General features: G+C 42.1%; 1 protein-coding gene across 4 annotated transcripts in view; it reads right to left on the bottom strand.

The window, feature by feature from the left end:
* Positions 1–17,531, bottom strand: part of CNTRL (centriolin) — a 79,503-nt gene that overhangs the window by 16,644 nt on the left and 45,328 nt on the right. For 3 of the 4 annotated variants that reach the window (XM_070430819.1, XM_070430821.1, XM_070430822.1), the window contains 13 exons: positions 17,163–17,370; positions 16,489–16,668; positions 13,961–14,140; positions 13,088–13,204; positions 12,662–12,806; positions 12,068–12,213; positions 10,071–10,260; positions 8,231–8,544; positions 6,342–6,547; positions 4,392–4,584; positions 1,116–1,246; positions 839–979; positions 611–737 (listed from right to left, as the gene is read on the bottom strand). In XM_070430819.1, coding sequence (XP_070286920.1) covers positions 611–737; positions 839–979; positions 1,116–1,246; positions 4,392–4,584; positions 6,342–6,547; positions 8,231–8,544; positions 10,071–10,260; positions 12,068–12,213; positions 12,662–12,806; positions 13,088–13,204; positions 13,961–14,140; positions 16,489–16,668; positions 17,163–17,370 — 2,278 coding nt within the window. Of the gene's footprint in view, positions 1–610; positions 738–838; positions 980–1,115; positions 1,247–4,391; positions 4,585–6,341; positions 6,548–8,230; positions 8,545–10,070; positions 10,261–12,067; positions 12,214–12,661; positions 12,807–13,087; positions 13,205–13,948; positions 14,141–16,488; positions 16,669–17,162; positions 17,371–17,531 lie in introns of all 4 variants that reach the window. The other variant, XM_070430820.1, reaches the window with a different exon arrangement.

Genomic DNA, 17,531 nt, shown 5'->3' with positions numbered 1-17,531 from the left:
TTGGAAACAGGCATGAAGTGCCTAATAAAGACCTTGAGCTCACATATGTAAAATCACTGAAATCAGACCAAAAGCAAGAGTGGTATAATAATGATCCCTCAGGTTATGGTTTTTAAAGAACTTTCCTATCTCTACCTTATTCCATTTGACAACTACTTTGACAATGGAAGTTAGGCAGGGATTTTTAAAATGTATTCATTTTGTAAATTTAAAAATTGCATATAATTTTAAGAGTAACACATATTTATTTACAGAAAAGGCAAAAATGCAAGAAAGAAAATGGAAAATCCTCATAGCCCTCCCTTATCAAACGACTCCTTTTGTACTGTGGTATAGACTAAAAATACAAACATAAGTAAACACATTTAACATAAACGATCTGAGTATATCCTGTTCTTTTATTCAATAGCATGTTTTACTGAGTTGGGATTAAAATTTGGGTTGGACTCTACTCTTAACCTCTACGATATACAGCCTCATTTATGCTTTAAGTTTTATTTTGTATTTTCCAGTCTTTTCTACAATCAAACATGTATTACTTTTTAATCATCACATGAATGTAGGTTTCAAAGCAGCATGCACTGGTTGTTCAAGGCATCTGTTGCCATACCTGGCTTTTCAGCTTCTCCAGCTCTGCCCTCTTGGCCTGCAGGAGGGTCTCTGACTCTTTAAGGACCTGCAAGTGATGATCCTCATTGCGTTCTGCGGCCTCGATGTCTTTTTGCAGTTTCTGCAACCTACAAAGCACAAAATAATAGAGCAGATCCAAATGGAGACTGACCCCCAATCTGTCTACCAGCACAAGCTCCTGAAGCCCCATAGAGGCTGTAGTACTTACTCTTCGGTCAGTTTTTCCTTCTTCTTGTTTAGACACTGGAAGTCTGAGTCTTTTGCTGCAACAACCTTGTTTATTTCTTCCAAGATTCCTTCTTGTTTGATTTTGTGCTGCTCCAAATCCTTCGTGTCAGCCTGGATCAATCTAAAACATCAATTTATTCCTCCAAGGCCCTTAGACTTAACATGCACTATTTATCATACATCAGTTATTATCCTCTTAGAACTAAACTTTTCATTCATCTCACTGAATATATCAATGGCTGAAGGATTCCACCTACCTGAGCTGCTGGTCGGCTTTGACAAGGTTGATAGCAGTTTCCTGAGCTCTCCTTTCTAATTCCTCAGCATCTTTCTCGGTTTGCAATAACTTTCTCTTGGCATCAGCGAACTTTTCAGCAGCATTTTTGGTCTAGAAAACAAACTATCATTAAAAGCAATTCAGTTACAGACTTCTCTCACAGCTATTGGTAGTGTAAATTGGTATAACTCTTGGCAAACAAGGCAATACAGAAAAACTTTAAATGTTCATTCACTTTAGCTCTCCAATTCTCAGAAAAAAATTCAAAAGTAAAGAACTACCACACAGCCGAACCGGTTTGGCTCAGTGGATAGAGCGTCGGCCTGCGGACTCAAGGGTCCCAGGTTCGATTCCGGTCAAGGGCATGTACCTTGGTTGCGGGCACATCCCCAGTAGGGAGCGTGCAGGAGGCAGCTGATCAATCTCTCTCATTGATGTTTCTAACTCTCTGTCCCTCTTCCTTCTTCTCTGTAAAAAATCAATAAAATATATTTAAAAAAAAAAAAAAAAAGGAACTACCACACAGAAATGCTCAATGTTTATTGAAATCATGTAAGTGGACAAATAATAGATTCAACAAGTGTTAATGTATCAACACAATGGAATACTGTGCAGCCTTTAAAATAGAGTGACAATGTGGCAACATGGGAGAATGTTAATGATATTATGATGACTTAAAAATTTACAAGCACTGTAAGAGCAACTATGTAAAATTATATCTGTGTTATCAAAGACAGAAAGGCTATGCAAAAATAAAAATAATCATTTGAGGGTGATGAGACTGGATGATCTTATTTAAGAAATAATCTGTAATATTATTATATGTTACTTTTTTCAATTAAAAATATCTACCCAATTAAGTAGCAATGAAGTGATTTTACTAATATTCCCTCCACACAGAGATGCTTGGCTGTACTCTAGCTATTATCATGTTAAGTAAAACCTAAATTATCTGAAGATGATTTAATTATGGCTGACAAATACAAATATTAAATACTTTTTTAAAAAATATTTTTTTTTCAGAGCGGGAGAGGGAGAGAGAGATAGAAACATCAATGATGAGAGAGAATCATTGATTAGCTGCCTCTTGCATGCCCCCTATGGGGGCTGGTTTCTGTCAGTTTCACCAGCAAAGCACTGGACAAAGCTCAGTATGCACTCCAGAATGCCACTGTTTCCAAGTAGTTTCTTTTGTCTCCTATGTCAAGTTTTAACTTGTCTGGCACATTCCTTACAAAATGTAGCATTTCTCCCTTCCTCTTTGTCCTTAGCAAGCTGCCTCCCTGAGTCATTTTGGGAAGATGAAGGGAGAAGAACTTAGTCTTGGTTCACTTATTATCTCTGCCTACTACTAGTATCATCAATTTTTTTCTTTTATATCCCAGTGATAAGTTTTTCTCTAGTCCTGCTCACACCTATTTCCTCTCACAGTAATCTAACATGTGATAGAAGAAGGAACTGATCATTTGAAAAGAGATGAGGATAGTTTTCCATTCTTATTAAAACCATCACTCAAAGAATTTCTTTAATAAGTCATTCATTTCCATTCTTGGGTAATAGATTTCTGTTCTTTAAAGTGATCCATTTTTAAATAACAATATAAAAATAGTAATTCCTGAGTTGCTCCATGTGGGTATGGGACTTTATCCTGGAATTCTCCTCTAGCTAAAAAAAAAAACTCTCTTGGTAAGACAGAACTTTAACTGTGTGACCCTGGGCTAGTTAATAGCCTCTCTGAGCTCTATCTGTCAACCGGCTAACAATCACTTTACATGGTTGCCAGGAAGGTAAAGTAAAAATAAATAAAATATCCAATATTATCTCAGACCAAAAAATATTTGATTTTTTATATCCTTATCAACTTAAGAGAACAAAGTAAGACTAGGAGTCCTGTAAGGTACAATGTTGCTTTATAAAAATACTAGAGGCCCAGTGTACAAATTCATGCACAGGTGGGGTCAGGCTGGCTGGCCCCAATGGGGTGAATCGGGGCCAGGCCTGTCAGGAAGGAGCCAGCGGGGGCCAGCTGGGGGGAGGGGTGCAGGCAATTGGCCAGAGGGCCCCGCCCCCAGTTGGAGTGGGGGAGCTGATTGGGGGCGGGGATGGCCTGGGGAGGGGCTGCGGGTGGTGGGCCAACCGGCCCCACCCCTGATTGGTGTGTGTGGGGCCAATTGGGGGTTGAAGCTGGCTGGCGGGAGGGGCTGCGGGCCGATCGAGGTGGTGGGGGCTGTTTGGGGGTAGGGCCAGCCATGGGGAGGTGCTGTGGGTTGGCTGGCCTTACCCCCAATGGAGTGAGGGGTCCCATCAGGGACCAGCAGCCCTGGGGGAGGGGCCATGGTTGTTTGGCTGGGTGGCCCTGTCCCTGATCAGAGTGGGGGTGGGCCAATCGGGGGTGGAGCTGGCTGGTGGGAGGGGCCGAGGGCCAACTGGGTTGGTGGGGGCCCATTGGAGGCATGGCCGGCCTGGGGGAGGGGCTGCAGGAGGTTGGCCAGCCGGCCCTGCCCCCTATTGGGGTGGGGGGGCCGATCAGGGGTGGGGCCAGCTGGGGGGAGGGGCTGTGGGCCAATCGGGGTGGTGGGGGCCCATGTAGGTGGGACCAGCTGGCCAACCTCCTGCAGCCCCTCCCCCCCGGCTGGCTCCACCCTTAATTGCGCCCCACCCCAATAGGGGACCAGGCCGTCCAGAGGGAAGGGCTTTGGGGGGTTGGCCTGATGCCCCACCCATGATCAGGGTGGGAGAGGCTGATCAGGGGCAGGGCCGGCTTGGGGTAGTGGCCATGGGAGTTTGGCTGGCCAGCCCCACTCCCCCAATTGGACTGTTTCACTGGCCGCAGTGGGCATCATAGCGACTGGTTGTTCTGGTCGTTATGGCGTTCCAGTCGCTGGCTTTTTACATATATATATAGATAAGATTGATGTATTTAATAATTACAGATATCAAACCAAATAAACAAAGACTCACATAGTTAAGGAGGTGGCAAGTGTTAGGAACTAATGACTTCAGAAGCTTTAAATATGCTACTTCATTTAATTACTACTAAACAGCCTTGGTATTCTTAATCTGAATTTAAGTATGAGGAAAGCAAAGCTCAGGGACTTAAATGACTTGCCCAAATTTTCATAGCTCCTAAACTAGCAGCGTCTAGCCTAGAACATGGCAGTCTGACTTGGACAACTTTAATCTGATGACATTTTCTTTCTAATCCTTCATGCTGACAACAGTAAGCTGTCTCACCCCAAACCACAACTGAACATACTTTCTCTTCTGTGCATGAAAGTTCACTCTCAGCTTCCGCCAGCAGTCGATCAGCTTCCCTGAGCTCTGCTCGACGTTTCAGAAGGGTCTTCTCAATGCACTCAATTTCATCTACAATATCCTCATGGTGCTTGAGTGATTCTTCCATTTCTTGTTCATCCATAAGACTCTCCACATTTCCATCAATGAAATCTCTAAAAAAAAATCATATACATGCACATCAAGGTATTTTAAGTGTTATAATACAGACACTTGGAGCCTAAACCAATATTGATATTTCTATTCTCCTGTGGAATAAAAATAAAAATAAAACTACTACCACAATAATTATCCATTCCCTCAAAATTATCCTTCAAGACATAGTCACCCCAAAGACTGCCTAATTTTGTCTGTTCTGCTAGAATAAACATGGTGACAATATCTGGCATGACACAAGGTTCGGTAACTCAAGGCTATCTTGTCAAAATTACTTGAAAACAAGACCATCTATGGTAAAAAAAAAAAAAAATGAAAGTAAATCCATCGATATATTCACAGATTATCTTTAAGTGGAGGTATATAGAAACTTTTACTTTTTCCTTTGAACATTTTTGTGTTATCAAATTCCCTAAAATGATTATTTAAGTTACACTTTTATATCTGGGAAAAGAAGTGGTTATCCCACTGTCCTGCCATCCTCCTCAAAAATTATCCCTCACATATTCACCTAGAAAAATAATAGATATAACCATTCCCAAACCCTCAAACATCTAATCCCAAGGGCTTTGCTTTTCCCTGCCAGGTCTGTTAGAAGGCAGAGACCATATCTAACTCACCTCTGTGTCCTTCACAGGACTCCCCTCTACCCTGGTGGCTTGGGCCAGTCTGGCTTAAATGACAAAAACTGGGGAACTGTCATAATCCATGGCCTACTGCAGAAGAGGAGCTTCTACATAAGTGACCCACTCCGCAGATACTGCATTCATTCATAGACCCTACGCCAGGTGCTGCAGCACAGAAAGGGAGGCCCAGCTACCGTCCTCCTCTGCTCCTTAAAACATGGTGTGAACAGTACTATGCCCAAGGCTGCCAACCCCAAATTGTGAGAGCCCAAGATGAGAAAGACTTTGTGTAAAAGGGAATCCTTGCCCTTTGTCTTGGAAGACAGGTAGGAGTTAGGCAGGGTTAGAGTAATGAAGCCATTTCAGACAAAGAACAGTATGTGTAACAGTGGGGAGGCAGTAGAAAATGTGGTGCTTGGGGAACCCACAGCAAAGTAAGTAGAGCCAGAACAAACACTGTGTGTAGGACAGCAGGATAAAAAAGGAGGCGGGATTCAGATCTTGGTGGGTGGGGTATATTCTGATGGGACTGAGAGTCACACAGAAGAGTGGCACAGTGAAATTTGTAACCAAGTCAACAGGTAGAAGAAGAAAAAGAGACTAAGATGTAGAAGGCCAGTGTGGAAGCTAATGCAATGACCTAGGATGAAACTCACTAAAGGCCAGTGCAGTGGAGATCAAAGAAGGGGTCCAGTTTCAGAGCTCTTTTGAGTAGTCAGTAGGACTTGGAGACTTGCTGGTTGCTGGGGGGAGTGAGGGAAAGGGAGATGTTGACAACACCTGGCAGGGTAACTGGGGAGGGGGAATGGTTGTGCCATTTTCCAAGAGGGACTACAAGAAGAGCTGATTTGGATTACTGGCTAAAAGAATTGAAGCTTACACTGTCCAATATGGTAATCACCATGTGGATATTAAATTAATTTAAATTAAATTCTGTTCCTCAGTTCCATTAGCCACATTTCAAGTACTCAATAGCCACATGTGGCTTTGTGACTACTGCTTTGGACAATACAGATCTAGAACATTTTCAAGATCATAGGAAGTTCTATTGGACAACATTGATTCAGGTTATCTTAATGAACAAATATTATAATCATCTGAATTATAAAAATAAAATGGCTAATAATTACTTTCGCTGTTGATGCTTCTGGATGGTTCTATGTAATTCTTCTACTTCATGCTCTAAGTCTTTCTTCTCTTGCAAAAGACCATCAATATTATGATGCAGTTCTTCCATTTCTTTCTCAGACTGCTGCTTGGATACTCTCATCCACTGTTCCCATTTATTTGATTTTAAGTGCTGCATTATGTCTTCCAATCTAGAAACTTCACTCTCCTGAACAAAGAAAAAATGCAATATTGAAACGTCACATGATGTTTTCCCTATTTCCTGCCCAAAAGCTGAAATTAACTGTGGTTAAAGTGGCATGTCTGACCTGAAAATGGTGGTAGTTTTTAAAGCTTCAGTATATGAAGAAAGAGTAAGTCAAGACAATTTTTCACAAGTCATAGATGAAATGAGTAGATTAATAAAACTTTAGACTTTTCCATCAGTCCAACTATGGTTGATAAACATTCACTAAGTACCTCTGCCTCCAGAGTTCAGCATCTAGCAGAAGAGACACAGGCCTCACCCTCCTCTGGGCACATGGGAGAGAAGCTTTATGAGCAGGCTGACCAGAGGAAGAGGTGTTTTGCCTGGGTTTTGGAGAACAAATGATATGGGAAATACCTAAGCTGAGGAAATAACACATACATGTTATAGGGAGGTGTAAAAGTGCACCTGGGAGCCCTGCTGGTGTGGCTCAGTTGGTTGGGCGTCCTCCCATGCACTGAAAGGTTGCCGGTTCCATTCCAGGTCAGGGCACATGCCCGGGTTGCAGCTCTATACTGATAAGGGGCATGCAGGAGGCAGCCTATTGATGTTTCTCTCCCTCTCCCTCCCTCTTTCTCTAAAATCAATAAATTACTCTTTAACAAAAAAAGTGCACTTGGGAAACTATAGAAACAGCTGGGTACTAATGGGGAGTAAAAGAACCAGCTTAAAAGATTATCAAACACTGAACCAACAGAATTGCTATAAACTCAATGTGCACTGAAAAACTGCAAGACAATGGGAATGATTACCATTTTTAACCATATTAATGCACACAGTCCCTCTGAAACTAGTCTGACCTATTAAAATGGGACGGTGGCTAACACCCAGGTGTCCTAGTCCTTTACCTTCCCTTTTTCTCAATCTGCTACAAAGAAAAGGAAAAAATAAAGCGCTCCAGGTGTCTTGAGTTTGGAGGAGGAGCTTGTAAAATAAATTTTATTTTTTTTAGAACCAAAAAGTTATAAGGTAAGCTAGTGATTAGGAAATAATCATTGCTTGGAATCTAAACTAAGAAAAGAATACGAAATACAGTAAAAATTTACACACAGTAAACCATAGTGCCTACAAATAAATGTGCAGTCATACTATTTAGAAGCATTTGTAAAACCATGGGGAAGTGCTTGCAACATTAAAGGGGAGAAACAGATACAAAATTCTGTGTACAAGAAAAAACTATGAAAAGGAAGAAATAATAATAAACCTCACCACCTAGAAGTAATCCCCATCAAAACCTTGCTGTGTGCTACTCATCCATGTGTTTATATACAAGCACATACATGTGTATGGATCTAAACACATATAAACACAGGTATGTGTACAAGTACAGGCACTCATATATGAATATACTTACACATACACATTAATATAGTACTCATCACTAGAAAAACATGTAAACTTTCTAAAAATGATTACTTTCTGGACTATTTTGTTATATAAACCTGGTTTGTAGACTGATTTGGTACCCTAAGTCCTGTCCAGTATTTTAATAAGAGAATGGTTGCTCAGTTCTAAACATCAGCCTTACAAACATACTTTGGGGATATAATCCATTCATAAGTAGGCCAATTTATTAAGTAAGTAACCTTATTCAGTCTCCCATGGAAGCAGTATGAATAGGGGGTCTTATGTCTTTCCACTTACTAAGTTACGGTGTTCCGGAACATTGCAATGCAGCACGCCCATAGGGATGAGGGGGATGGAGAAGTTGGGGGGTGGAGGTCCATAAACGATGGGGACCCCAGAAGGAGGTGGGCCATAAACAACAGTACCAGGCGTGAAAGGTTGGCTATTGTTGGGCAATGGAGGAGGTGGTGCATACAAGGCCATGCCCTGGGGCACAGGAGAGCCATCAGGAAACACAGTGTATATCATGTATCCAGGAGGAGGCACAAATGGGTGCTCCTCTTGGTCATCCAGCTCGCTCTCTTCTGGGCTGTCTCCTCTACTGTCTGCATCTTGAAAGAAATAAACAGAAGAGGTGAGGGGTAAGAGATCAACCAAAGGACTTGTAGGCATGCATATGAGCAAAACCAATGGACACAGACAGGGGAGGGGGGGGGCCGGGGGAGAGGTGTGTGAAAGGCACGTGTGTGTGGGGGGGGGGGGGGGTAGGGGGGGTGGCCAGGGAGAGGTCAATGGGGGGGAAAAGGAGACTTATGTAATAAACAATAAAGAATTTAAACTCTTAAAAAAAAAGAAGTGTTTTACTCCCATGGCTTATTAGATAAACAAATTTAGCAGAAAACAGCAGCATTTAGGCCAGATACCAGAAATCTTAGAATAAAATTCTATAAAAAAGGTAAAAGCAATTTTGAAAAGCAGATCAAAACAGGGATTCAAATTATTTTCAGTGGCTGATACCTGAGTTTTTCTTATGACTATCTATTGGTTTGTGTGTGCTTTTTTTCCTTGTCTTCATTCGTTTGTTCATTTATTCGGCAACCATTTGGGTGCCTGCTTCGCTCGATGTACAAGGAGATACGCTATGAAATCCCACAGCTCTCAGCATTTACCACCATCACAACGCACAGCACTCTCTAAGGCAGTGGTTCTCAACCTTCCTAATGCTGCGACCCTTTAATACAGTTCCTCATGTTGTGGTGACCTCCAACCATAAAATTATTTTCGTTGCTACTTCATAACTGTAATTTTGCTACTATAAACAATATGTAATTATATATGTGTTTTCTGATGGTCTTAGGCGACCCCTGTGAAAGTGTCGTTCGACCCCCAAAGGGGTCACGACCCACAGGTTGAGAACTGCTGCCCTAAGGTGTTGATTTACTTACTTGCCTCCCCTGCAAGCAAGAACTATGTTTATCACTGATGACAGAGAACCTAGCACACAGCAGGCACTCAATAAACAGGTACTGAATGAACAAATTCTCAGAAGGTCGTATTTCCACTTTAAAGATTTAAAGTTTCAGAGTAGCTAAATAATTTGCCTAGGGTCACACAGCTACTTAGTGAAAAACCCAGGATCTACCCCAGGTCTGACTCATTCCCACAAAGCTTTAGAAAATAGACTTCTAATCCTTTATTTTAGTCAAGCAAATTAATGCCATGATTCAAGGATGTAAGCTGCCACACTCCAGGAGCACAGGCAAAGAAGCGGCTCAGTCTGCCTGGGTGAGGCAGGGTAGAGGAAGACTCCATAAAAAAAGTGGTGTTTGAGGACCTGGATAAGTAGAAATAGGTGTGGGAGAGGATGGAAGAAAAAGGACTTTCCAAACAGAGGGCTTAAACATGGAGGTCTGAGGAAATGGCATGCTGCATCTTAGGCAGCTGGATATGGCTGACATGTGGGAGAGTGATGGGAGATGAGACTAAAGGACAAGAGGTCACTGGCCAAGACCAAGTCACAGAGACCCTTGCAGAGCAAGCTAAGGAGTTTGGATTGTGTCTTATAGATTTCAGGGAACCAATAAAAAGTTATTAAACAGGCAAGAGAAATACAACTACCTTATGTGACCTAACTTACCTCTATTTGAAAACGATTTATGTAACCCACTCCTGATGGGAGAATAAACCCAGTATCCTGAGGCAGGTGGAGGTCCACTGCCTTCCTTCCGGTCTGATCGCCCAGGATGTGGTTTTCTAATGGGAGTTGAGGCTGCGTACTTTAAGCCAACACCAGAGTCCTTGGTGGCCTGGGAACTGTGGCTGGAAACCTAAAACAAATGACAGTAGAGCACACTATCTATCCTATATAATAAAAGGCTAATATGCAAATTGTCCCCACAGCTGTGAGTTTGACCAGGGGGTGGGGCCAGCCAACCACCTGTGGCCCCTCCCCCGAGCGGTCCCCTTCACCTCAATTGGGTGGGCCGGACCCCACTTGTGCACGAATCCATGCACCAGGCCTCTAGTGACAAATGAAAAGACTGATTTGGAGAAATAAAATCTAGAGCAAAACTAAGATGTAGCAAAGTTGAGAACAAAACTATTTTTTTATATATCACAATTCTCACTTTTCACAAATAGAAGTGAGATGTGATTACATGGACAGGTAAAATGCCTGGGTGTCTGCCTCACTATTCCATTACTTATCTTTCCTGGTGGTTTCTCTTCTTTTGCCTTGTCCTTGATTGCTCAGCAACTGAGACAAAGAACACCAATCAACTTTCAAGGGAATCTGGGGATATTAGCCTCCTGCTGCCCTGGGAGATTGGCATGGCTTTAGAGTGCTACTCTTTCTCTCCTAAGGAGATGGTCTATCCAGTTGTAGGTCTTTTCTCCAAATCCTCACTCACACTGTTTCCACCACCAACCCTGGTTGTGCCACGGATGTTGGCTTCCTTTAGTTTTCTGAGTGAAGAATCTGAGATTCTGCTCTTTGGGGAGCTGATTAAGTCTACACAGCCCTAGGACCTAGCACGTCACACTGCTTCTCTGACTGCTGCTTGTCAGCTGAATCTGGCAAGATGTCACCCAACCCCTCTGCTTTTGAGGAGTGCTTCTTACAGTCCTCTCCTCACTCTCCACACCACATTCAGGTCTCAAGCCCCCACCATTTTGTCTCCTGAACATGATTCAATGCCATCTCTTCTGCTCCAGTCCCACTGCTCTAGCTCTGGTCTCTATCCTTCACCTGACTGTATTCAAACAGCCTCACAGAGAGTTCAGCCTCACAGGTCTAGCCTGCATACTCAGCCCAATTATTTGTCTTAAACTATAGTTCTGATCATATTACATACAACCTCAGTTTCCCAAGGCCTACATAATTAAGTGCAAGGGATTTTTAAAGCCCTTTTTTAAAAGCTTGACCCCAATCTACTTTTCCAGCTTCACCTTCATTGTTCCCATCCAACCCTCCAGCCCCACAAGTTACTTCCACAAAAGGTGTTCCCTCCTTCCTAAAAGCCAGTCCCTTACTGGTTGCTAAGTGTTGACTTCACCATCCTGCCTGTGAAGCCTTCCTTCCTGAACTCCCCACAAAGTGAAGCCTTCACACCTCTCTGCAACCAAAGTACACAGGTCAAGTCTGCTGTCACATGCATGTCACTGCTTTGTAATTACATTGGTGTGCCTGCCTTCCCTGCCAGCCCATGAGCTCTTTGAGAGCAGGGGCTATATCATTCATCATAGTCCCCCACCATTGCCTAGCACTAGACTTTAGTAACCACTGAATGAATGTTAGTTAAAATGAAATGAAATCCAGGTGCCTATTTTTCTGTCTGAGTATCTGTACAATTCTATACCCACGTTTTAACAGGCTCTCTGGGCTCAAGTTGTGTTATCCCCTTATAGGATTCCCATTCAGGGACCCTATACCACCTAAGTATGAATGGGCAATTGCCACATTCCTTGGGAAGGCCCTATTTTCATCTCAAATATGGAAAACACTTAAGAACCTCAATGCATGGCTTAGCCTAGATATGTGTTCTTGAACCCTGTTCACAAATTTTGGGAAAAGAACATTGTCACACTTTCTTCAAGACAATTCAGTATATACTCCCAGCACCACAGACTTCCTACTTTTGATGATGACGGTGGCGGCATAAAGTACCAATAGCCTCGTCTTTTGAAAGGATCTGCCATGCTGCTGATGTAATCATTCTGATAAGAAACTTCACGTCGAAGGTCAGCAATTTCTTCCAAAATGTTTTCAAAGTTTCCTTTATCTGTAAAGGAAAGCCATTATGTAAAGTTGTCTATGAAACCATCTACTTCCTTCCTCTCTATACAAGTGATTCCATGAGAGTCAATGACTTTTATCAATTCCTCAAAGTTGATTTTCAGCCTGCCTAGCTAACATTTAAAGAGCAGTCATAGCCTTCTGTTGTTCACTTATAAAGCCAGAAAAAGAAAATAAACAGATTTGTAAACATTATTTATTTTGAAAATACAAAAATAAATATCTTATCTCTTTGTGATCAAATCCTTTAATACAATACTGTACTTACATAAAAATTTTAATTTTTGCTTTTATTTATTAAGCTAATTATCACAGCTGGTAAATCAAGCATAAAACTGATCTGTAACAGTTGAATAAATTTGCTAAAGGTAAAAAAAAAATGTTTTGATTTGGAACTACAGTACCACTACCACAATCAAAGGCCAATACTTTACCAGCCCCAGTGAGGTCTAATAAGTTCCGCAGCCTTGCAATCTCTGTCCTTTGCCTCTCCATGGTCTCATTCAGCTTCTCCATTTCCAGCACCTGTGAGTCTGCTCCTGTGGTATCTACATCTGCTTTCTCCATCTCAATACGAAACTATTGAGAAATCAGACACACAAAGTTCCCAATGAATATTCTTTCACATATGCACTTATTCTTGCCACTGACTGTAATTCTAGAAGTTTTACTTATACTTTACTAATGAGGAAACTGCCTCACTCCTTATAAACTACACTATCCTTGGCACACAGAAAATAAAGCACTGACTGACTAGTGATTGCAATTCAAAATCATTTGTGATATCCCCTCCAATGATCAGTCTTTTAGGAACTGACAAGGACCCAATCAGGAGGAGGTCTCAAGGTACCAGCACTGACCTGCTCCTCTTTCCCCCTGAGAAGATTCTGTAGGAGTTCAATCTCTGCTTCTGCTCGAGTCAGATCCCTGGCTGCTTGCATGGCCTTTCTGCTGAACCTCTCCGTTTCCTGCAACTCCTATTGGGACAGAGGTATGAGAAAGGCCCCACAGCTTTCATAGGTTGTTTTCTTCATTTCTTCTTCCTCCTAGTTTGATTCCTCTGATTTCATCAGATTGCCTGCCTGGCTATCCCATGTATATGTGATGCCAAGTCCCACCTTGTCCTCTACTGTTCCCATCACCTGGCAGGCTGTTCTACCCCTCTATGGGTGGGATAGGGTGCTGCATCAGAAGTGAGCAGGGCTCAATTTTTCCTTCATTGGTTCTACAGTCTTCCATGACTGGTGTCTTTCTGGACTCTCATCATTAGATTCTCTCCTAAGATCTACTGTCTTAATCTCATTAGCATTTGCATTCTATAAAGACTGTATCAGACATTATCTCAGTCAGGAGACATAACAGCCCTATGAGGTAACATATTAATCATCTGACTGCACAAGATGAAAAGTCTGAGATTCAGGAGGATTACATGGTGAGACTTGAAGACCTTTATTTGGGTCTGCAAAGATAGCTATCTCCCTAAGCAGATCCCTACACTTTGAGGTAGGGATGGTATGTTTCATTTGATGGTTCCTTTCAGGACTCAATAGAGTTCAGTACCCATGGCAGGGCTGTGAGAGGAGAAATACAATCTGCAGGTCTGAAGGGAAATATATAATTTGATAGTGGTTTAATAAATAGCCAAAGTCTATAAGAAGATCAGTAATACAAGTTGTTATGTTTTTTGACAGAAGCAGCACTGGTGGAAACTTGTTCTGTACCTGTGAACTCACCTCTGCTCGCTCCTGGTTAATTCTCATAACAGTTCCATGAAGGGACTTAAGCTGGTCTTTAGCAATGGTGAGCTCAGCTGTGGCTAGCTTATCAGAGGCAGCCACAGCTTTTTTAAGTTTCCTTAATTCTTTATCTAAACCAAGAAACTGCTCCTGAGATTTGGCATCTTCAAGTTTCTTCTAAAATAAAAGAAATATTAATTAAACATATGAATCATTTGGTAACAATGAGTTAATATGTAATTAATATTAGGGCAGGGGTACTATTTACTGCTACACATCCCATGCCTAGAACAATACCTGGTACATAGTAGGTGCTCCATAAATATTCACTAAGTGAATGAATAAATAAAATCATCTCAAAACTGTAAGAGAAACTTAGAATGAAATCAGTCTTCTTAGTCAAGAATCTTAGTGATAATAAATTCATTCACTGATTGGAAAAACATTTCTTGGCACTATCACCAAGTGATAGACCACCTGCTTTGAATCACTGAGGCAGTAGGCATATGGTGGCAAAGAAAACAGATTTGGCTGCTGCCTTCAAGGAGCTTAGGAGAGTCATATTAAACACCTACAGAGACAAATAACTAAAGTTGTGATTAGTGCTATCAAGGGACAGAACAGAGCACGGTCTGAGAGAAAAGCAGGGAGACCTAGATTGGTAGGAAGGCAGCAGCCAGGAAGAAGAATAGTGGAAGAACATGGTCCAGGGGAGGGAATGGCAGGTGTGAAGGCCAGGAGGGAAGACAGAACTTGGCATTTTTGATTAGCTGAAAGAAAGAGCATACTGAGAGCCCTAGTTGGTTTGGCTCAATGAATAGAGCGTTGGCCTGCAGACTGAAGGGTCCCAGGTTCGATTCCGGTCAAGGGCACATGCCTGGGTTTCGGGCTTGATCCCCAGTGCGGGGTGTGCAGGAGGCAGCCAGTCAATGATTCTCTCTCATCATTGATGTTTCTATCTCTCTCTCCCTCTCCCTTCCTCTCTGAAATCAATAAAAATATAATTTAAAAAAAAAAAAAAAGCCCTGACCCGTTTGGCTCAGTGGATAGAGCGTCGGCCTGTGGACTAAAGGGTCCCAGGTTTGATTCCGGTCAAAGGCATGTACCTTGGTTGTGGGCACATCCCCGGTAGGGAGTGTGCAGGAGGCAGCTGAATCGATGTTTCTCTCTCATCGATGTTTCTCTCTATCCCTCTCACTTCCTCTCTGTAAAAAAATCAATAAAATATATATATTTTTTAAAAAAGAGCATACTTAGAAAAGGAATGAACTAAACAGAGGTAATCATGCAGGGCCTCATAAGTTTAAGAATTTTGGACTTTATACTAAGTACAACAGAAGCCACTAGAGATGGGGGAGACATGGATGGACTGACAAGAGCCAATTCACATTTCTGAAAGAACATGTTGGCTGCTCTGTGAAGCAGGGTCATTAGCGGAAGTGGGAGACTTGTCAGGTGGTCACAGCAGGTGTCCAGAAGACAAATGGCTGAATGAAGGTGGTGGCACTGGAGAAGAACATAATACATATATTCCAGATATATTTTGGAGGCAGGCTCTGTAAGACTGGGGACTGATGGGTTCTCAGTATGAGGCTAGTCATTCATTGAGGCTGGAAGAAGGGAGATGGTAGGTGTGAGGAGTGAGAAGACATGAAACAATAGAGCATAGGAGAATAAGCTTACTGGAGAAAAGGGTAAAGCTCCCCAGTTAAGGTAGGTTAACCAAGAGTTTATAGTGATACCACTATGCCTGGAAAGGCGACTTAACCTCCAGGAATACTTAGCATGTCTGCAAGCCCAAAGAAAGCAAATAGCTGCAGTTTTGTCAGAGAAGACAGACAGGAGAAAAGGGCAAGGGATTTGAGGATATTTGCAAAAATGGCTACAGTGGTAGACTGTGGAATCTAAGTTGAACGAGGAGGAAAATAAAGATAGGAAGACTTAACAAACAGAAAAGGCGGGGCTAATGTAGTGAAATTCTCAATAATGTTGAAAAATGTCAGCATGGGGTGCTAGTAAGAAAAGAGGTGATGATAAGAGTGATGCTTCAATTTGTGATTTCAAAGGTGGTGGGCACAATTTGGACAAGGTCTAGGATCTGACAATTGGAGAAGATGGTTATGTAGGATTGAGAAGTTCAAAGAGAGGCCAGGGTGTTAGAAAGAAAGATGAGAAGTTTATAAGTAATTTCCCACAGATGTGTCCAATTGGGCAAGGGGTTTGGAAAGAGGCAGTCATCCCAATAGCATTTAACTACCACCTCACCAGTTCTAAAGTCACTCCATAGCATTCTAATTCTTTCTTTGCATCTATAATGGTATCATTGTCTCATGACATGCATCCAGGTTTCTCTTCAGTCAGTGTCACGGAAGGGGCGAGGGGGGGGGGGGCGGGGGGCGGGGGAGTCGCGGCAGCAATTCAGCCAGAGGAGACTGTGGATCACACCCCTTTCTCAGCTGGCCTGATTGCTGGGGCAGGACGAAGCAGCAGGAACTCATGTGTCTCACTTTCCTAGTCTACCCCACCTTTTTCTCTAACTCTTGGAGTTGGGCCAGAATTCTTTCCTTTTCTTCATCAGCTTCCTGAAGTTGGAGATCTGTAAGGCCTTGGATTTCCTCCATACTTTTCAGGTTTTCTTGCAAATAGTGAATTTCATTCTCCAACTGCTGGATCCTTGCTTCATGTTGCCTCTTATCCAAATTAATCTGTGAGGAAATGGGAGTTTCAGAGATGATTTTTAAGCAAAACTATGTTTTAAGCAAAATAAAAGCTTTTGAGGGAATTATATTTCATTTTACTAAAAAATGTAACAAAATTTTGCACTCAATAGTTACTGGGGATGGTTTTCTCTTGAATATTCTCTAGCATCCATTTTAATGCTTGTCTCATTAAATAATTACATCAAGAAAAATCCAATTCTGGCACCATACTATACTCCAGCAATGTGACATTATTTGCCTGCATGTTAAGAAACATCTCCCTGGCTTCTAGGACAAGGAAAACAGTTTCACAAAGAAGCCTGATTTTAACATCAGTAGCCATATTCAGGGTTGAATTTTAGTCACACCCAGCTTGACTTGTTATGATTGAAAATAACATTTATACTTTATTTACACGAGAAAGGGAGCATTGTAATTTGCTGAAAAAATTGAATATTTGCCAAACACTTCCCTCCAGCTGCCTCTTGCCCTTTTCTTACTCTTGCTTCAAGGGCTCTCTCACAGGCCTGCCTGAACTCTTCTTGTCCATTTGCCAGTTTCTCTTGTTGCAGAGCCATTTCTTCTTGGAGTTTTCTCTCTCTTACTTGTGCTTCCTCTCTTTCCCACTGGGAGCATGCAAGAATTTCACTGAATTGTTTCTGCAAATCAGCAAGACTTTTCCCTAAGACATCTGAAGGACTATGGATTCTGGTAAGGGAGAAAAAAGATGGTATAAATGTGACATTTTATTTTGATGCTAGATGTCGGGTACAAACATGCTGGTAATATTAGTGCAGGAATAAAAAAAGTTGTATGGAATGGGACTGGTGTCAATCCGTAACAACTTATTGAGCATCTCCTAAGTGCAA

The sequence above is a fragment of the Myotis yumanensis genome, unplaced genomic scaffold, assembly GCF_028538775.1.
Source record: "Myotis yumanensis isolate MYYU_CA2020_CCGP unplaced genomic scaffold, mMyoYum1.0.hap1 SCAF_12, whole genome shotgun sequence".
NCBI classification, from domain to species: Eukaryota; Metazoa; Chordata; class Mammalia; order Chiroptera; family Vespertilionidae; genus Myotis; species Myotis yumanensis.
This window is presented reverse-complemented; position numbering and strand designations above follow the sequence as displayed.